This window comes from Vigna umbellata, chromosome 8, assembly GCF_029865625.1.
Source record: "Vigna umbellata cultivar VRB3 chromosome 8, Vumbellata_1.0, whole genome shotgun sequence".
Lineage (NCBI taxonomy): Eukaryota > Viridiplantae > Streptophyta > Magnoliopsida > Fabales > Fabaceae > Vigna > Vigna umbellata.
In genome coordinates, this window is record NC_142172.1 from 32,321,456 (window position 1) to 32,343,694 (window position 22,239).

The 22,239-nt window shown below is 32.5% G+C and overlaps 2 protein-coding genes across 3 annotated transcripts; both read right to left on the reverse strand.

The window, feature by feature from the left end:
• Nucleotides 1-5,103: 5,103 nt before the first annotated feature.
• On the reverse strand, nucleotides 5,104-11,982 carry LOC148194484 (uncharacterized). The gene is made up of 2 exons (XM_088097238.1): nucleotides 11,973-11,982; nucleotides 5,104-10,977 (listed from the first exon to the last, which is right to left on the reverse strand). Exons 1-2 carry the CDS (start codon nucleotides 11,980-11,982, stop codon nucleotides 9,929-9,931), a joined length of 1,059 nt encoding a protein of 352 aa, XP_087953364.1. The 3' UTR covers nucleotides 5,104-9,928.
• A 1,183-nt stretch (nucleotides 11,983-13,165) lies between these two features.
• On the reverse strand, nucleotides 13,166-18,387 carry LOC148194485 (uncharacterized). 2 transcript variants are annotated; one of them, XM_088095855.1, is made up of 4 exons: nucleotides 17,951-18,387; nucleotides 14,610-15,644; nucleotides 14,219-14,477; nucleotides 13,166-14,134 (listed from the first exon to the last, which is right to left on the reverse strand). In XM_088095855.1, exons 1-4 carry the CDS (start codon nucleotides 18,213-18,215, stop codon nucleotides 13,963-13,965), a joined length of 1,731 nt encoding a protein of 576 aa, XP_087951981.1. In that variant the 5' UTR covers nucleotides 18,216-18,387; the 3' UTR covers nucleotides 13,166-13,962. The 2 variants fall into 2 exon arrangements, with proteins under 2 accessions (XP_087951981.1, XP_087951980.1); XM_088095854.1 differs by having other exon boundaries at nucleotides 14,219-15,644; nucleotides 17,951-18,384.
• Between the last annotated feature and the right edge of the window lie 3,852 nt (nucleotides 18,388-22,239).

Consider the following 22,239-nt stretch of genomic DNA (forward strand, 5'->3'; position numbering starts at 1 on the left):
AAACCAGTTAAATTAAATACGCTTCCCTTACCTCTTAGATGACCGAACGTTCTCAACGTAGACACACAAACACTCTCTTCCACTACAGGTCTTCCGCTCGTCAACGCTCGTTAATCCAGACTACAACGAACGAGCCCCAACACCAAATCAGATCTATGCATTTCTAAGAAAGGGGACGAACGTACGAACTCGGAACTGAGTTCGCATGCATGAAAAAAAAAAACGAACGACAGCGAGCGGGGAAAAGACTTACCAGTCCAGCTTCATCAACCGAACGTTGTCCTTGGAAGCCCTTGACGCCGCGCGTCCTTCTACGGTGCTAGAATACTGAACGGAGGAGAATGAAACGGTGGCTCTTAGAGAGAGAAGGTATAGAGAATGTAGAGAGAAGGAGGAGAGAATTGGTTTCTCAGAAATTAGGCAGGGAAGGTGCGTGCAGAGGAGGAGTATACTTCAGAAATTCTCAGTGCTTTCCACTCTGCCAGCGCACGTCCCACTCTCCAGCGCACGTTACACTCTGGCAATCACATTCCCATTCTTCCAGCGCACTCCACTACGCTCCTGTCGGCCATGTCGGCCATGTCGGGCGGTCGTCCACTCTGAGCCGGACACGTGTAATCCACTACCGCCGGACGCACGTTCACACCCTGGCATCCGACAGGCGCTGCTGTCTCCACGTACACGGCTGAGGTGGCTTGTTCTGCGATCGCCACGTGGACTCCACTAGCGCACGGTTTTTTTTTTTTTAAAGTCCTGACAACTTGCATTAGAAGGAATTTAAATTTTTTTTATGTATTTCAACTTATGTCAAGTTTATGTTTCTGCTTAGCCTGCTATTGATTATGCTGGGATTGGGTCATACGCCTAATAATAAACTTTTGAAAACAAACTGTTTTTCCATAGGGATAATTTAAAATCAGCTTATATATAATTTAAAACGGAGAGAAATTTAGATAAGATATATCATATAACTTTTTTCAAATTAATTTATGCATAAGCTAAATTATAGTTAATAAAAAAGTAGTCAATTTTAACTAAAAAGTTAGTTTTGATTTTTCTTTTAAAAGTTCTTATATCAAAATAAACTCTAACACTATGACAGCGTTGTCAGATTGATTAAATCAGCATTGGACACTTTAGTAGCTTTCCAGCAATCTTCTTATCCCATGGTGCAAAACAATTCTTTGAAACTTTGCTGTCAAATTGGACCATTGGGTATGAAGGTTTCAGTTTATCACTGGGTATGCTTGGAGTTACTATTTAATATGGAGTTACTATTTAGCAAATCTAATTTCACTTATTTATTAATAATTTGAAAAAATTTAAATTTGATTTGATTTATCATGAATTAAGAAATTAAATAGGTTAGTTTAGTTCATTTAATTATAATTTTTTTTAATTAAAAAATATAACAATTTTTTCTAATTTAAATATAAATAAAAAAAATGATCTTAAGTTAAATTTATTATCAATCAAATATAATAATATAATATTTTATTCACGTAGATATAACAATATTTTTGTATAGATTTTTTTATTGTCTAATTATTTTATACAAAAATAATTTTATGTAAGTATCCGATATAACTCACATATGGATAAATTGAGTTATTAATAAGTCAGATTTAAAATTAATTCATTTTTAAATTTTAATTTTTTTAATTTATTTGGTAAATACTTGTAATTTTAATCCTCAAGGTTGTCACTAGATAATAATTTGCTTAATACGCACTTTTAAGACCATTTGATTGCAGAAAGAAGCATAAAATAACTTCATGGATAAAACATGACATGTACACATTGTAAAACTATGGTAAATATTTTAAGTAAAGTCATAAAAATCAAAAGTCATTCCACATCTTACTAAATAGGTGCTGAATGAACAGTCCTTGATCGATGGAGCAGCACTCATAATGGAACTGACATGTTAATTGTTAGCCCTCCTAGTCGCATAGATATTATTAACCACATGATTCCATAGATATTAATAATTTTAAGAAATTAAAATAAATAGATTTGAATTATTTACAATTAAGTTTTCTTTTATTTATTTAAATAATTTGTTTGGATAAATTAATTAAAATATCTTAGATTTTTTTTTGAATAAAATAATTTAATTTTTATGTTAACGCAAATTTAATTTTTTTTTAGTCATAGTTGAATTAATTTGATTTTCAATTCAGGACAACTCGTCTTGATTTTTAATTCAAAGTAACTCTAATAGATTTAATTTGACTCTAGTAGATTCAACATAGCATCATCTTTGATCTGATCCGAATTGATTCAACATTCGGTCCAAACAAACCTAGTTCGGTCTCTGATCCTAACCGACTCAGCTTTATATTTAGTTCGATTCGACTCAATTCGACCTGCGACCTAAGCCGACCTAGCTCAACCTCGACCTGAGTCAACCTTTTGCCTAGGACGACCCAACTCAACCTTTGGCCTAGGATGACCCAACTCGACCTTCGATCCTAACAAACTTGATTGAACCTTTAGCCCAAGGTGACTTGACTAAGCCTTTAGCCTAGGTTGACTCGACTGAAATTTCATCCTAAATTGACTCGATTGAGTCTTAATCCTGGATTGACTCAACTCAACTTTCGACCTTACTTGACTTGACTGAACCTTCATCTTAAGTCGACTCGGATTGACCTTTATGAATGGAGTAAAAAAGAGCGAAATATAAAATTTCTTATATTTTTGAAGGTCTTTGAAATTATTATATTTTATTAATTTGAAATACCTTCTAAAATTTCTTAAATTTGAATTTCTTTCTAAATTTTTTTATCCAAACAAGTCATTTTAGTATAAAGAACTTAAAAATCTTCAAATAAATAAATTTCCTTCTAAGTTACCTCATCTAAACACAACATAAACAAAATCCGAATATTGTGCTTAGATGAGACATTTCAACAATTCCAAGGAATTGAAATCCATAGTATTTGAGTTATTTACAACTGAATTCTCTTAATTTTTCAAATAGTTGTTTAGATAGAGCAATTGAAACATCTTATATTTTAGTTTTCACGTTTTGATCAAGCAGTTCAATTACTCTTTTAAGGCAAACTCAACTTCATATGTAAGCTCGAGTTAAGTCTCCACTATCGACCTGGAACGACTTGGATTGACCACCGACTCAAATCAACTTGAGTCAACTTTTATTTTGGACCAACTCAATTCAACCTTTGTTAGTGGAGTGAACATGAATGAAATTTCAAATTTCTTATATTTTTTAGAGTTGAAATTATTCTATTTTATTCATTTGAAATATTTTCCATAAAAAATTAAATTTGAATTTCTTTCTAATTATTTTATCCAAACAAATCATTTTAGTGTAATAAGTTTTAAATTCTTTAAATAAATAAATTATCCTTCTAAATTACTTAATCCAATCACAACTTAAATTCTCTCTAATGTGATAGAGTCGCAACGGGTATCAATCCAATAAATCTCCAATTTTAGTAGCTAAATTGTGTTATGTTATCCATGAAAACTAAAGCAAATGTTGGAGGAAAATACAGAAGATGATATCTACTCTAGCATAGTGCAATAAACTCAAGAAAAAAAAACTAAAAACGATGCAAACAGATGTGCGAAGATGTAACAGGTTCGCATGACAGGTCAGAGATGAAAATGCTCAAATCAATACTTGAATGATGTAATATGACGAATGAATATGAAAAACACCTAGAAAATATGAATACAAAATAATTTGGCTCCTAAATATACCTAAAACAATGCAGCAACATGAAACCCAAAACTGTTGGTGAAAAGTACTGAATGAAAACCTAACTTTCACTAGGTGTTTGATGAAATGCATGTGAGAACCAAATTTGTGTTTTACGCAAAACTAATGCATGGAACATATTTCAATGATTATTAACATGCAATGAATGTATTTAAAACTGTCAAAACACTCATAAATCTTAATTTCACACTTCTAACCAATTTTTGGCAGCAAATGGGCTAAAATAGTGCATCAGTATCTTTTACAGCAAATGTGATATGCATAAAATGGGTCCAGATGATATATGATGCATGAATTCATGATATGAAATGTTATAAAAATCTTAAACAATGTAGAAATATGAATTACCAAACTATTTGATGAAAAATTTACAAGAAACCCTAATATGCACAATGTGTTCGACAAAATGCCTAATAGAACTACAATGTGATTTATACAATGGAGATGATTGAAACAAGTTTAGATCACTAAAATAATGCATGATATGAATTTAGAAAGGTTAAACTACTCAAAATCCACAAAATCACCCTCTAAACCAGATTTGGCAGCCAATGCAATGTGTATCAGCATTACAGGAAAATTAACAGCAAAAAGGGTCTAGTGTGGTCTGTGATGAATAATGTATTTCTATGTCATGCTATGAATGTAAACATGATATGAATATACAAAACTCCTAAAATTAACCAACTAGGAAACCCAACTATAGGGTAAGAACTGGAAAACGAGGATTAGAACTGTAATTAGATGTATAGACATGAATATAATATGGAAACAAACAATCATGAAACAGTGATTAGAAATGAAAGTAAAACAGAAACTAAAAGTCATCATTCAAACCCAAGATAGAACTATTGGCACAGGATGTAACAAACATAACTACCAAAACTGGAAAAAATAGAGATCTGAGACAGAACTGGAACTAAATATCAGAACAAGTTTAAAATGATTAAAATGCAATGTTGAAAGTGAGATTAAACTGGAAAACAATTGCAGAAAGTAAATCATATGTTAAACTGGAAATCAAAGAAAACAACATGAAGGCAGTAGCATAAACAGATAAAAACTGTCTAAACCAGAATTTCAAAATTGAATTAATGTCCACTAAGAATCACTCATGCTAGCCCGGGTCAATTCTGACCTCTTGGTGTTTAATTAGTCACATTGTGCTCACTAGAACATCAGCATGAATCCATAACCGAGTCTAGTTAAAATGCAAGAGTGAGACCCAAATCTTCATCTATAAAACCTGAGTTTCTGATTTAGAAGGAAGAAACTAACACAATGCATTGAAATATAAATGGGAATGACTTAAACTCAGAAATTAAAGACAAAAAGTGCAAAGGAAAGTAAAATTGCGTGAAAAACAGAATTGGATTGAATAAACCTGGTTCAAAATTACAAAGTACAATGAAGTTTGGTTGCCTTTGCTCACATTGTAGTCTAAGACAGCCAAGAGCTCCAAGGCAAATGTTCTCTCAAACTCAGAACTACTTTAGAGAAACTTTATTGTAAACTATACTACTGAAAATATTACAAACCCTACTAAGAAAGCCATATTGTAAACAAGTTTCTACATGAACTGTCAGGTTTCTAATCAAGAAACCTAAAGAAAACCTCACTAACACACGCCCAGGGCTCACACTGAACACTGAATAACCTCCACACGTATTATTAACAGCAAGAAAGTAAGATACAGGGCAGCTATGGGAGCCTAACTTCCCCCACAGGAATAACGAATCCTGTACAAAGAATACATGTAGTCCAAAAGTGTCTTTCAGCAGATAACTACTACCTATATATACTACAAAGAATACATGTAGTCCAAAAGTGTCTTTCAGCAAATAACTACTACCTATATATACAAGTCTAACCCGTGCCCTTTCTAACTGTTAAGACAGAGTAACTAACTCTACAGACTCTTCCTTCTCCTCTCATAGACTCTTAGTTTCCTGTCATGAACACCCAAGTCTTCTTATATAGGCTGAAAGTGAAGTCCAAATCTGAAAAGGGAAGAGACAAACTGATTGCACAGGTCATGATTACACTAAGCTCAGACTAAGTTCCTTAACTGCTTTTACTGGTTACTCCAGTTACAAGTCTTCAGGTCAACTGACTTTTCCAGCTCCAAAGAATCAGCTACATGTTAGACTGGTTGTCCTAAGTTGCTTTAGTTGAAGCTAATCTGCCCACTCCACTTCCAACTGGCTGCAGCAAGTAGCCCTCACTGGTTAGACAGGTTACACGTCCAGGTACAGCCCTTCTTCACTTGACAGGTTCAGCTCCCAACCAATCAGCTCTAAAGTGACGTTGACAGTCTTGTCCAGGTTCCATTTTCAGCTTTTCCAGGCAGGTGTAGGTTACTGCTGTCTTTTCCAGCTCCCACTCTTCATAAGTGACCTTTGGCAGCAGGTCAGCACTTGTCAGTCTTTGGCTACGTCAGGTCATTTTATTAACTGAATTCTTCACTTCACCAATGTTCACTGCACTAAATTCTCACAGCACCTAAAATCCACAAGCTGAAAATTCATACAAGAATTATTAAGCACATAAAAACTAAATTTTCTCTGCACTAAAAATCAAAGGCTGAATTATATGTACAAACTAAACTAGGATGAATCCTCATCTCAGTACTCAACTGCTACTGTTATGAACAAAAAGAAGCACCAAACAAAGCATCAAGATTTCCAAACAGGCTGAAAACAGGCCAAGCAAGTAAAGCAAAGTAATATTCATTCAAAAATCAGTTCATAGATCAGAATCACAGCCTCACAAGTCAGTGTATATCTCATCCTCTCATGGGTATGAGGTTAGTGTTTATCTATCAGCATATCACATCATGAATCTAGCACCAGCATAAGCTTGAAGAGCCTCTAACATTGCTACTCATTATCAACACAACTGAAGATCAATAGGACTTTAATCAAGCTTCACAGATTCAGTGTAAGATATGGAAAATTATTCAAAGCTAAAGCACTAAAGATTAAGTGTAATATCATGCTCTAAAAGATTCACAGATTCAGCCATCACTCTCTTTCATTTTTTTCTTTTCATTCTTTTTCAGCTTTTCTCTTTTGAAACTTAGCCACATTTTTTTTTTCTTTTTCTAATCTAATCTTTCTTTCTCAAACCACTTACACAATTTTCAGCACTTTCAAATTGATATAATTGTTATAGCAAACTCCCCCACTCTTGAATTTTACCAAAATCCAAAACAGTTCCAGAGCCCCTTCACAGCTCAATAATAAGGTATGGCATGGTTTTTCTGGTCTAAGGGCTTGAAATGAGCAGGTCAATCACAAGAACATGTCAAACAGGCTCAGAAATTGGGTTCAATGGGAAAAATTGCAAGGTAGACTTTATTTAGTCAAGTGGATAAAGAAACAACAATGGCCTATATCACATCAAGAGTTGCAACTGAAAACAAGCTATGTCAACTAGAGTCAATTCAAGTTCTTCCAAACACTAGAAATCATGAGTGCATCATATACAAGAAGGAAACAGTAATATGGCTCAAGTCTGCAAGGTCAAATCTGTCAAACTGATCTAGAACTGAAGTTATCATGAAAAATCTACTCTACTATCAATGAATGTGTTAGGGATTCTGAAAGGAATTCCTAACCAACTCTCTCTCTATCTCAAACACCACAATCAATAATTGAAAAAAAAAAGAACAGTATGAATGGTATTTACAGCAATTAATCAAGTATCTTAGGAGCTTAACCTCCTTCACCTGGTGCTAAGACCGGTTTACACATACAAACTACTCAACTGACTAACTGAAACAGGGTCCTAACATATAGGTCATTTTCCCGCCTCCTCACTTGACTGATTAGCAGTTAAGTAGTTAAGTGTTCTGTTTCCCCTTTCTCCTCTCCTAGACTCTCCATGTCCTAACATCACTTCCCCGTGGAGATTAACCTTGTCTCCAAGATTAAAGTCGGGGAACTGCTCCAGCATCACCACCCGATCCTCCCAAGCGTTCTCCACTCCTCCATTCTACCACTCAATTAATACTTGCTCGCGTGGGTTTCCTTCATGTTGCTGAACTCGTCTAGTGATCACCCTGCTTGGCCAACATGTGGGTCCATTTACTTCTAAGTCAGCTGGCAATTCTTTCTCCACTTGCTTCGTTCCTATTGCTAGTTTCAGTTGGGACACGTGGAACACGGGATGTATTCTAGCATTCTCTGGTAACTGTAGCTTAAATGCCACCTCTCCTATCTTCTGAATTACCTTAAATGGTTCGTAGTACCGTGCTGCCAACTTTGGGTGTAATCTTACCGGCGGCATAGAAGTTTGTCGGTGTGGCCTGATTTTTAAATGCACCCAATCGTCCACCTTGATGGATACGGGTCTCCTCTTACGATTGGCTTGGTTCACCATCATGTCTTGCGCCCTCGCCAAATGGAAACGGAGTTGCTGCAAGGCTTCATCCCTCGTCTGCATCTCTTGCGCAACTGCCTCCACCATGGCCTCCCCGGGGATGAATCTGGTTAGTGCTGGTGGTGCCCTGCCATAAACTACTTCAAACGGCGTACACTTGGCCGCTACTTGATAGCTGGTGTTATACCAGTACTCGGCCCAGGGAAGGATGGTACACCAGCTCTTTGGCTTCTCCGAACAGAAGCAACGTAAATACCCTTCCAGTACGCGGTTAAGTGCCTCGGTCTGCCCATCGGTCTCGGGGTGGTATGCGGTACTCTGGAGACGGGTCCCTGCATCTTGAACATTTCTTTCCAAGAGATGCTGAGGAATAAAGGGTCGCGATCACTTACTATCGTTTTTGACACCCCGTGCAACTTAACAACCTCCTTTACAAATGCTTCAGTTACGGTTTGCGCAGTGTATGGGTGTTTGAGAGGAAGGAAATGACCATATTTGCTTAAACGGTCCACTACCACGAGTATGACGTCATTCCCTCTGGACTTCGGTAGTCTCACAATAAAATCCATACCGATGTCTTCCCAAATTGTTTGGGGAATCGGTAATGGTTGCAGCAGACCTTGGGGAGAAGCTGCAAGGTACTTGTGCTGCTGGCACAGTAGGCATCTAGCCACATACTCCGTTACGCTCCTCTTCACAAGAAAACAGCTAAGGTAACAAGAATAAGGCTCAAACAAACTGTAAACAAATTTTATAACAGCAAAAGAGGTTCAAAACTAAAAGCTACTATTCAAATCAGCAAAAGAATTATCTAAACCAGTCTAAAAAACAGCAAAAGAAACTAAAAACAGAATCAAAATACTCAAAACCTCAAGTCAGTACAAGAAATAAAAAACTGGTTAGTCAAAACTGTTAGCTAAACACTAGCAAAATCCAGGTTAGTGACTGATGAACTCAGCAAAAAGGGTTAGTGAAACTAAAAAGGGTTAGCCAAAACTGACCATGTCAGAAAAAAGAGTTAACAGAACTGGTTAATTAAAACTGGTTAGCAAAACTCAAAACTGCATATTGGACTAAACAAAATACTACTACTATAATATCAAAACTAAGCTAGTTACCATCTAAAAACAACAAATAATACTCAAAAATACCAAGAGAAATTCAAAGTAGCAAGTAAGACTCAAAATAGAAAAATAGAATCAAAAGAGGAGATAAGACTCAAAAACAGCAGTACTGCACTTATCTACTTCTAAAAACAGCAAATGGTTCAAATATGACGAAAAGAAAAGCAATCAAGAGTGTAAAACAGCAAAAAGAAGTTTAAAAGCAGCTAAAATAGATAGCAATCAGCAAAAGAAAATCAGCACAAAAGCAAAAAAGAAACCATTCCCCCACCCTTAAATCACACATTGTCCTCAATGTGCAAGGGGAGCAATCTGGAAACAGCAAAGGGAGTACAGAATTAAGTATAAAATGCAGAAAGAAAATTGTTCTGAGGTAATGAAAAAGAAAAAGAAAAACCGGAATGAAAACTCTGAAGCTGAAGTGCACTAGTCTTCCACTACTGGTTCTGTCATATCCTTGGATTTCTCACTGGCTGAGCAGGAATTGCTCCAGATTTTTGCTGAACCAACTCACTCACAGCAGTAGCTAGCTGACCAATCTGTGTCTTCAAGTCTTGAATGGTAGCTTCTACGGATGTCTCTTTTCACTTGGTGCTGTGGTGCAAAAGTTTGTGGTCTGAACTGTTGAAAATGACCAGGATTTAGATTCTTTTTACACAATGCTGAAGTATCATGTATCCCCGAGGCCTTCTGCAAGAATATTGCTAACAGAATCTAGTGAGGCAGAATCGTCAAACAACATTGCTTGAGTCATTCCTTTTCTAACATCAGATCCAATCAATAGATTATGAGTGGTTGCATCAGGAACCCAACCTTTTTCTAACATTGAGTCTAGTAATCGACGGGCCTCGTGTTCCCTACCCTCTTTCAACAGGCCAGTTATCAGTAAGCCATACATTGCTGAATTCAAAATGTCCCCACATGAAATTCTATCAATTGCACTAGAAATCATAGATAACTGAGAATGATTGGCCATGAATAACAGTTGATCAAATAGTTGGTCTGGATCAGGTATTAGACCTTCATTGATCATTGTATTGAAAAATAAAACACATTCCTTTATTTTGTTTTGTCTACTCATACTTTGAATAAGAATACAATATGCTTCCAGGTCAAGATTACTGCCCACCATCAACATTTGTGAGAGGAATGCTAACAAATCTTCTGCCCTCCTTGATCTTAACAACAACTGCATGATAGCAGTGTGTGTGGCAATACAGCAAGAAATAGCACAAAAACAAGCTAATTGCCATAGTCTTATGGCTTCTTTGACCTGTCCAGAGTCACAGACACATTTTATCAATTTGTAGAAGGCCAAGGAGTGAAGAGAGCATCTCTTCATTGACATATAGTGAAACACTTCCATGGCATCTTCAGAATGTTTGATGTCACAGAGACCACCAACTAGTTCAGAATATGAGGCAAAATCTAAAATCCAGCATCTGGCGCAAATTTGATGAAATAGTTTCATTGCTTCTACATACTTGCCCAATCTACAGTTGCCAATTACAAGAGCAGAATATGTTGCACAGTCAAGAATAACAAATGATTTGATCATCCTGCCAAGAATAACATTTGCTGCCAGAATTTCACCAGCATTACAGCAACCTTCAAGCAATGTATTGAAAGGAGCAGTTTCATGAAGTTGTCTATTTTCTAAAAACACTATAGCCTCCTTAATTTTCTTACTTGTAGGCCAATATAGTGAGAGTACTTCATCTTAATTTTAATTGGCTCTTTGTGCTTTTCATGATGCTATGTATTAAAGAGTTAAAAAAGTTAATTGCGTAACCAAAAGTTCCTTTCATTCTCAAATTTTCCAAATTTTCCTTTATTTTTCTTTGAAAATTTTGAATTCGGATCTTTCTAATTTTTTTTAGACATTTTCAATATATTTATTCTTAATTGATGTGATTAAATTTTTTTTTACTTAATCTCTTAAAGATTTTTTTTTCTGTAAATAACGAAACTTGTGTTCATTGTTTTTCAAATTGTAAGATAGTTTGTTTATACAGGTATAACATTTCAAACAATAGTCTTTTTCTTTTTTTATTTTACATAACATTCTTTCATTTAAAAAGTATAGGTATTTTTTATTTATTATGTAAAAAGAAAAAAAAAACTATTCTTGTGTGTAAGAGTCTAAAAGATTGTAATTTAGAATTTATAATGTAATTAATATTGTGATTAAAATAATATGATTGAATTATTTTAGTATTAAAAAATTTAAATATAAATAAACTTTTTATAAACTAGTTTTATTATTTAAACATATTCTTTCTAAAAAAAATTTCTTATGTTTCTTTTTTTCTCTTTCGGTTTTCTTACATTTTGTTCATATATTTGAAGATCAAAAATTGTTTGAATAATTCTTATTCTGTTGGATTAATTTCTCTGATAGAGTATGTTGGTTTTTTGTCCATTTTCTTAGTATGTATGTTCTTCCTCTGCATGTGAATAATTTTGGTTCGCATATAGAATTTGAGTCTTCTATATAAGTATTTGTTGTTCAATTGTTATAATAGTGTGCTTTGATAGTTTTTGTGTTGTTACTATGTATAAATAGGACATCATGTAACTCTAGGGTCTTTACCTTGGTCAAAGATATCAACAGACTAACTTTTTGTGTGATATGGTGAAACTCATTGACAATGAATTTTTTGATAAGTAAAGGTTAGCACAAGTGCATACTCACTAGAGTTAGATATTAATACATGTATCCATTAAGTCTAATATGAGTCTTTATATGTTATATGATTGTTATTATTTATGAATGAGTTATATATGATAATGTCTCTATGTTTGTTTTATGAATATTCCTTTTGCACATTAGTTTATTTTTTCTTTTATGTTGTTCTTGTTTATATGTATTGTTTTTGTCTATGTGTTTCTTTTCTTTGCAATGATTATCATAAATGGTATGAGTATAAGATGAGGCAACGGTGAGGTGATGCAACAATTTAATTACTAAGTGAATCTAGTGGTGTATAGTCTTTTTTGAATAACTTTATGATTCTCTTTGTTTTGATGTAGCATCTTTTAGTTGTATAAAAGCGGTATATATATTTTTAGTATTATAGTTGTATTTTGGATAACTGGAATAACATTAAATATTTTGAATTACTTGTTTATAAATATTGAATATGCAATATTTCTTTTAATAATTATGTCATTAAATGCGATGTTATATTGTTTTATATGATTTTTTTTTATGTTCATCTCGAAATATTGATCTTAAAAAAAATAAAGAAGACAATAATTATAGAATATGTGAATTTTAAGATTTGTTTTTCTGTTGTGAACTAATTATCTCTTTGAACCTTGATAGACATTGTTTCCAAAACTAGATTACTCATTTTATCATTGGTGTGAGATTCTTGATTAAACCGAATCTTACCAAAACTTGTAAACATATAATTATAAAATTATTAATTTGCATGGTCACAAATTTTGATAAGACTCGTTCATGAACTTGTATTTGATGTTTGGTGAACAAATAGATTAAGTTTGAATTAGGTTATGTGGTTTCGTATTTATTTGAATAAATTGAGTCCGATTTTTCTTTTGGTAAGAAGTTGAAGCATAGCAAACCTGCACTCAAATTTTGTCTTGTCCCAAAGAAGTTTTACACGTATAATACAAGGATTTTGGAAAAATTGTAGTTTTAGTCTTTTAAGTTAAAAATAATATTAATCTTCGTATTTAAGAAAACGATTTTAGTTTATAAATATTAATTTTTGATAATTAGTTAACAGCAACAACAGATCATTATTGTATAATTATAAAATTATGAAGAATTATTTTATAACTTTAAAATTACAAAATTTAAAATTTATAAAATTACATAACGACAACTATTCAAAGTCAGTAAATAAGAAAATTATGATTTTGTTAAGTCAGTACATGAAAAAAAAAAAAACTTTATTAGGGCATCAACATTCACTCAAGTGCTACGTGAAAATATTGGAAACACAACAATATTGTATTGGACTAGACAAACTTAATGGGATTTTGATGCTAATATCAGGACTAACTTAAAAGAAAAAAAGTTTATAATAATTAGGCTTCATCAACGATATGGTATACTGTGTTTACACACAAATGAAAGGCAGAAGGAGCATACACCTATCCCAACTGAATGGCCCAAATTCCCAGTTATGATTTGAGAAATATGCCAAAAGCCAACTCCAAGTAAAGCATGAACATTAAAAATCACAACTCTACAAGCACCATTTGCGCAAGTGATATTGAAAGCATTTTGGTTCCACGATCATCGATCATTTTCAAAAACTCCATGTAGTGATTCGTTCATAAGTAGAAGCCAAAGTTTTGAGGCGGGCATATTCGTTACCAGATAGATCCACTGCGATGTATAAGAAACCAGTGGCTGAGAATTTGTAACCTCAGCAGCAACCAGAAGAGACTTGATGGTTTGTATGTTTCAGGTTTCAGGTTTCATTTCTTGTCCAAAAGGTAATTTCCTTTGCCCCTTCAACAGAACGGAAGAACCTTACCAGTAATCATATCTGTTAGCTATAGCATTCAAGGTACTTGTATACCACAGCTCTTTATTACTAACTACCTTTGTTTAGCAGTAGAAAGAGAGGTTTATCCAGATAACTTCTGATGTCCTAATCAAACTGTCTGCTAATATATTTAGTAACTTTTCATTTTGCTGACATGCCTTTTGGAGTTATTTGCATGCTATGACCTCTGAATCACATTTCTATGCAAGGTGATGTTAACTGGTTGCCAGCCCAATTGTTGATGCACAATCCATTTTTTATAGGAAATCGCTAAACTCAAAATCTGTAGGACATCACCCAAAGCATGATCTTTCAAGCACATATTCTTAATCACAATACCTGCTTCGTACCTGGGAAAAGACAAAATATATAAATATAATGAGAAGCAGAAAATTTTGAGTAGCTGAAAATAAACTAAATTATAGTATCCTTACTTGCACTGAGTATTCATTATTGCCAATCTTCCACGAGAAGTAGCTAGAAATTTTTTTATTTTGTTCCATGTCTTTTTTGAATGCTTCTTAGGATTACCACCCAGAGTGCATACAGACTTCCAAACTTGATCATTCTTACCAACAAACAACTCCAAAGCACCTACGTTTTGCTTCGCTACCATCTGCTGCTCAACAGCAATCTCCAAAGCCTTCTTGACATCTGTAATGTGATGCTTGGGATCTCCAAATCGAATACAATCTGTTATATTTGACTCAGTTGGCTTAATTTTTTCAGTTTGCAGTATGTTCAAGGCAAGTAAAACAACCCCTATAAGATCTTGGACGTGCTCAGAAGATTTAGGAGATTCTGGAGATCCCCACATACCATTACCTGGAAGATTATTATTACCCACGGTTGCTGATGATGAAGTTCGGTGTTCTGGCCCATGTGCATAGCCATTATACAAATTTCGTGCGTTCTGTATCATGTGCCCATCTGCTTCATCAATAGATTTAACAGGATTTGGAGAATTACTGCAAGAACTCCGTTCCAAGTCCCCGTTCAATTGATTAACAGGGTGCGGATCGTGAGCATTACTAAGATATCCAGAAATATTACCAGTATCTGGTACCTTCGTAAGTGGTGCTGCAGAGAAGCTGGGCCCACCAGTCCAAGCCGGCACTACTGAAGTTCCAAAACTTATGGAATTTAGAGAAAATGAATTGCTTGGTGAAAAAGGAGGCTCCAAAGGAAAAATATTTGATCTTAATGGTTGTGAATGTGGATTTTGATGATTGTCTTGTAGATTACCATTATTGACCCGCATTTGATCAGGAATGCCAAGAGTAAAATTTGGTGTAGAACCACTTGGGGGAACATTATGGGTATAATTGCCAGGTGGAGGAGAATTTATATTGCCATCATTTTCTTGAAGTCCAACTGGAGCTGGATTCTTGACCTTGGGTCCATTTGATTTATTTGACTTTCTCCCATTTGTCTTCCCATGATGTCTAGAATCAAGTTGCCTTGCTGTACCAGGAAATTTCTGATTTCCTGTATGAACTTCTGAATAGGATTCCAGATACTGCGGTATCTGAAAGGCATTATGGACTGGACTTTGTACGGAGTCAGAAGAGGATTGGATGTCATTATTACCAAGATGTAGTGATTCACCATTCGTAAGGGGAGGTCCTCCAGCCAAGAGACTAGTCCAAAGCCACACACTCTTGGCAGCTGCTACTAGGGGTGCAGAAGCTTTCTTAGGCTGTGCAAGAAGAATATTATACCTCCTCAACCGCAGCTGATGAAGAGCATTGGAAAAGTCTCTATCACCAGATATTAATAAGTAATTAGCAGGTGCAGGATTGTCCACAGCCCAGAATAGCATGTCAACAAGAATCTTTTTGTCACTTGCATCTTTAACACCTGGCAGTAAAAACATGAAATCATTAATTACACGAATTCATTATTTGAAGTTCCCCATTATCAGGAAAGCAGATAGATTTGTAACAAATTATCCCGAGAGACTCCTAACAAGGCTCTTCAACAGAGAAGACTAACAAATCAGTAAACTCGTTGACAACCGCTTTATATATATATAATCATGCTTTATATTTTTTGTTAAACACTTAATCAAAATCAAATATAGAATCTATTGAACATTGATTTAACAAACAATACACACTTGTATACGGACTGTCATGAATTGGATTTTAGGAAATCCAAATATTTAGTTTAAATTTTGAATCCAAATCCATTTTTCCTACAAATTCTAATTTGGATGTTTATATATCCAAATATAAACATTTCGATCAAGTTTTAAATCTAAATCTAAATATCAAGTTTTAAATTCAAATCTATTTTTTTTATAAAAACAATCTAAAAACAATTTTTTTTTCTAAATCTAATTTTAAACTTAAATATATATTTTTAAAAATAATAGATTCTACTTCATTTAATATATAAAATATTAGAAAATATATTATCATAATTTAATAATATCAAAGACTAAAGATAATATATTATGTAAATTCTTAATATTAAAAGAAATACAACCATCTAAATATCAATATAATATCCAAACAAATAAAAAAAATTCACGTAATATCTATTTTCAGTTACAGAATTATTAAATTAAAAACTAATTATCATTTTCATATATATATATATAGACAAAAAAAGATACAGCATCACATATACATTATACATTACAATGCAAAAGAGAAAAAGCTTGTTCATGATGTCTAACCAATCGCAGGATCCTAATTGCACTTCTTTTAATATCACGTGCCTATTCATTCCAAAAACAAGACTTTTCTGAGCACGCTGTCAATTAAGATTGGAAATTTGGATTTTTTAATTTTTAAAATCCATATAAACAAAATGGAGATCTGATATGGAAAATGGATTAAAAATGGATAAAAAAACAGATTTAAGGGAATGGATCTTTAATGGAAAACACATACATTTAAGGGAATGGATCTTTAACGGATCAGACCAGACCAAAATTAAAGAAGTCTAATACAAACAGATTTTTTGGCCACACGGCAATCCCGTATTATAATCATTATAAATAGATTGTCACCCTCTCGTATTATAAGGCTTTTTCACCATTCTGGTATAATTTCATTTTGAAATTACTTGGTACATGTTCTAAAAAAAAATTACTTGGACAAGTCTTGTCAAGTTTACACGACTTCACAACAAAAAAGTCGTATTAAATTGAAGCAACTTCAGATGAACTGTGTAAAGTTTGACTTTTATGAAAAATATATAAGTTGTGTTATGTTGATATGACTTTATTTCCAAAATAAAATAAACCGAGGTCGTATGTGATGATTTCAATTCATTTTATTTAAAACTGAAATCATCTCAAGTTGTAATGCTTGACTTTAGTTTATTTCATTCTAAAACTAAAGTAGTCTCTGCATGAAGAGACTTCATATGAAGTCGTGTTGTCCATCAGCAAACTATTTTAGTAACTTTAAAATGAAATTACACCAATGGTGAAAAAATCGTATAATGATCATTATAAATAGACGGTCACCCCATAGGCTTCTCCAATTCCACATTTAATGTTTTGTTTGGTAGCAACAAAATAGGAATGGGAGGATGAAAATAGGAGTGAAAAGAATATTAGTTGTTTGACAGGATCCATCCAAAAGAACCATATTCCCCTTTATTTCTCACTATTTCCATTCATTTTTTTAAAACTTCTATCTTCTTTATTTCTTTTGACTCTACCAACATGGTCCTAAAAGATAAGCATGAACATCAAGAAAATCAAACAAACTAATATGGCAGAGAATAAGTACTGTTAGTTCTAAGCGAAAGTACATAGTGAAACTCTTCTCCCATTTATTTATATTTTTCTTATAATACAAAAAATATAACTTTTAAATGGAGTGGTTTGATCACTTAATGCAGTAAAAGATCCGTACATTTATTCAAGGCTAGGTTACTAGAAACCTAAGAGTAATGCATCCTCCTTCCTGAACCGGAGTAGACAAGTCACAAAATCGATAATAATGATGATGATGATGATAAGCATAAAAACAAAATATATGCTAACAAGTAAGTTAGTTCAGGTTATGTCAAGCGTGAAATTCGAGATCAATCATTTTGAAGGAATTGAATAGAATATTTGGATTTTCAGGGAAAAAAACCAAGTCAAAGCGATATAGGCAAGCATGTCAAGTTTGGAGGTTGAATAGAGAGGAAAAATGGATTACCGGCGGGGACATGATTGAGGGAGATGCCGGTGCTGGAGAGGGCATGCTGAACGGAAGCAGTGATGCCAGTGGTATCGCCGTAAGCAGAGATGGAAACGGGGCCGCAATAATTCATCCGAACGAGAGCGGAGCTTATATTCTGCGCGATGGCGTGGGGATCGCACCCTTTGGGCACTTGACAGTTCTCTATGTCCCACCAAACCGAAGTCTTGACCAACGAGTACTGTGCCTCCGCAACCGCCGTCGCTGCTCCACCTCCGCCCATCTTACTGGTTCTGAAACCTTCCTTTAGTATCTACAGTTTGATGAAGTGAAAACTTGTCGCTCCAGTTACGATTGTGGAAGGGAAGGTATCTGGTTGGGGGTTAATGGGAAGGGAAGGGACTGTACTGTGCCCGTGTGATTTACGTGTTTGCCCTTTTAAGTTTGGAATACTTAGCGAAGAAGGAGAGAAGAAAAGAGAATGGGTGGGAAAAATGGGAATGAATTTGTATTTTTACTTTTCATATAAATTTGGGGATGAGTGAATAAATGAATTTGAAAAGATTGAAGTGAATTTCAAAAATAAAGTATTTGTTATTGTTTTAAAAGATTTTAATATAATATGTAGTATATATTGTTATTATATTTATTTTTGTATTTTTCAGTTATATCAGCAAATATTAAAATTTGTTATTTGGAAAGTATATGTGTTTGATTCTGCTATGGAAAGTAGGTATGTGATAGAGTAATTTTAGGATTATTATGTGAAATATTAGTGGTGTTATCTTTGTATATATCAATAGAATCATTGAATTTAAGAATTGACAAATTTAAATAAAATTTATTATTAATTTGATTTATTAGATAGATTAAAAAAATTAATAAATAAAAATTTAAAATTATCAAATTATTCTTAATAATAAAAATAAAATAAAATAATATTTATGAGTTACATTTATTTTAGAAAAATTATTTGAAATACTAAAATTTTAAAAAGTTATAATAAATAAATAATATAATAAATTTTGATAACACTGAAAATTACGTTTAAATAATAATATTTTATTACTATATAATTTAGTCACGGGTATTAATTTTTATATTTATATGATTTTGATTGTTTTTTTAGACTTAATTATAGATTTGGTTTTCGTATTTTAATTTCGTCCCCTTATTTTATTTTTATTTTTATTTTTTTATTCAATTTAGTTTTTTTTTTAAAACATCATTTTTATTAATTTGACATTAAGGTCGTGTTTGAAATTTGTTAATTTTAAATTTATTTTTTAATATTTTTTAATTTAAAAAACAAAAAAAAGGTGTCAATTTATGATTATGTTACGTGTTATTATTTATGTTATATGAACATGCTTGTTTTCGATTTATCATCGTATTTATAAATTTGATTTAATTTAGTATTCTTTTAAATAAAGTAATTTAATTATTCTTTAATTTTAGACTAATTTAGTAATTAATTGGTTTAATCCTTTCGAACATTCCTATTTCTGTAGGATCGTCTCAAGTAGGTCCTCGTATTGTAAATGTTATCGATTAGGTCCCTTATTATGAAAAATTGAATCAATTTAGGTCTTACTGTTAGTTCATACTAACACCGTTAAAGGGGGTGACACGTGTCAGTTCGTGGTTTTTTTGAATTTTTTAATTATATTTTTATTATTTTTATTTTTTATTTTTTTAAAAGTAAATTTTAAAAATGTCACGTGTCAAACTGATAGTGTGCCACGTGACAATGACAGTGTGACATGGCACTGACAGTGCCACATGTCATTGTCAGGCCACGTCTCATTGCATTAGTCTCAATTTGGTCCCTGTATTTTTATTATGTTGCAATTTGATCCCTGTATTTTTATTTTGTCTCAATTTAGTCTTAATTTTAAAAATTAAACAATTTTTCCCTCCTCAAATTCAAACAAAGTTTAAATTGTATATAAATCTTAACAAATTTTGTTTAAATATGTACAAAAGATATATATTTAAATATATACAATTTAAATATATACAATTTAAAAAAAGAGTTTAATTTAAATATATACAATTTAAAAAAAGAGTTAAAATTGAGAAGGAAAAATTTAAATATATACAATTTAAAAAAAGAGTTTAAAAATACAGGTGTTATGTTATGTTATGCTATAAGGATTTAAAAAAAAGAGTGACATAACATGCTGGTGTTATGTTATGTTATTTAAAAATAAGACTAAATTGAGACAAAATAAAAATACAGGGATCAAATGGCACCATAATAAAAATACAGGGACCAAATTGAGACTAATGCAATGAGACGTGGCCTGACAATGACATGTGACACTGTCAGTGCCATGTCACGTTGTCATTGCCACGTGGCACACTATCAGTTTGACACGTGGCATTTTAAAATTTTACTTTTAAAAAAATAAAAAATAAAATATAAAATAAAAATAAAAATAATAAAAATATAATTAAAAAATTCAAAAAAAACCACGAACTAACACATGTCACCCCTTTAACGGTGTTAGTATGGAACTACCGGTAAGGCCTAAATTGATTCAATTTTTCATAATAAAGGACCTAATCGAGAACATTTACAATACGAGGACCTACTTGAGACGATCCTACAGAAATAGGGATGTTCGAAAGGATTAAACCTAATTAATTTTAATTACAATTTCATTGCTAAAATACTTTTAAACTTTATACATCAAATTAGTCTATCTAGAGATTTTAACGTGACAAGTATCTATTTACATTTATATTTTTAATATTTCTAAAATATTATAAGTTTAACTAGGGATTTTTTTATGTAAAAAAGTAAAAGAAAAATAATAATTTGAAAAATTAGGTGGAATGAAATTATGTGTAAATTATATAAAAATATAACTTATATATAAGTTGTGATTAAAATTAATTATTAGTTTATTCTTAAATTGGAGAAGGACCAAAACGTTCCATTTAAAAAAAATAAATTAAATCAAAATTATAAATATGGGACTAAATTGAAAATAAGTACGGTCATGTGACAATAAAGTGACACATAGCATTGTCATGTGACACTGTCACTGTCACATGATATGATCATGACTTGATACATGGTAGTCTTTTTGTTTTTTAAAAAAATAAAAAATTTCTCCAATTGACACGTAACATGTACGGGACACGACATAACGTTAATGTCAATCTAAAGAAAAATATCAAATTGCATGGTTTTAAAAAATAAGACAACTAAATTGAAAAAAAATAAGAAAACGAAATTGAACCAATCAAAGAAATACATAGAACAAATATAGAATTAAGCTTGTTTTTATTACTATTATTATAGTTATAAAAGATTATGAATGATTATTGATTGGTTCATGTATATTAAATTTTCATGATCACACAGTTAATAAAGTCAACTTAAAATATGACATACGAATACATAGATGAGAAGTTACAATATGATTTATGATAAATCAAAGTGAACTTCCTTCATTCATGCAAGAAACTTATTCCAACGATATTGTGTTGGTGTCCTTATTATACATCTTGTACGGGGTAGGTGTGAAGAGAGAAAGTCGTATCATTGTCTAAATAAGTTATTATTTTGAATGTTCATTATCGTTAATAACCTAAAAATTTGCTCTCTGGTATATTGAGATGAAGGGGTTCCACCAATTAGGTTATTTCTTTTAGTAAGGAGGACATTTCCACATTTAATAATTGCAAGTTATCGATCAACAATGTTCATCTTGTTTGAACATTTGCTTCCTTTAGTGCATTCTTTGTTCTAAAATCATTTGATGTGAAGAGCAGTAAATTAAAATGACAATAAAAAACATTAATTTTAATATTTAATACAAAATATAATTAAAGTTGTTGAAATGTAATGAAGCAAAGAGTACGAGGATATAATTATGCGAGTAGAGTCCTAGTAATCCTATAATTTATGGACAATTAAGTTGACACTGCAATTCACTTTTGCCATTTGTCGATTTATATCTAGAGTCAAATTGGATAAATTTTCTCCAATTCGTTGAACACATCATTGCATTCAGTTTTGCAAGTCTTGCATCCCTTCCCACATTTGAGTTAGCAATTCAGAATTTGAGTGGAGGGGAGGTTGTTGAATTTGTTCTTTTGCTTCATCATCATTAATTGGACGATCGTGTTGCCATACACTATTGACACTAACAATATAGAACTTCTTCAAAAAAATTGTAGAAAAATGTTGTCTCAACCCAATAGTTGTGTTGGCGTTGGCAAAAAAATATACACTTTAGTGTATTACATAATTTGGGTGATTAATATACCATATGGAAGAGGTGTTTCACTTG

What these genes read in the sequence shown, in the direction of transcription:
- LOC148194485 (XM_088095854.1), bottom strand. Translation starts at nt 18,215, where the DNA reads ATGGGCGGAGGTGGAGCAGCGACGGCGGTTGCGGAGGCACAGTACTCG. An exon ending in CCTCAATCATGTCCCCGCCG is followed by an intron (nt 15,645 to 17,950) that starts GTAATCCATTTT and finishes TTTTACTGCCAG; the next exon opens with GTGTTAAAGATGCAAGTGAC. An exon ending in ATAATGAATACTCAGTGCAA is followed by an intron (nt 14,135 to 14,218) that starts GTAAGGATACTA and finishes GTCTTTTCCCAG; the next exon opens with GTACGAAGCAGGTATTGTGA.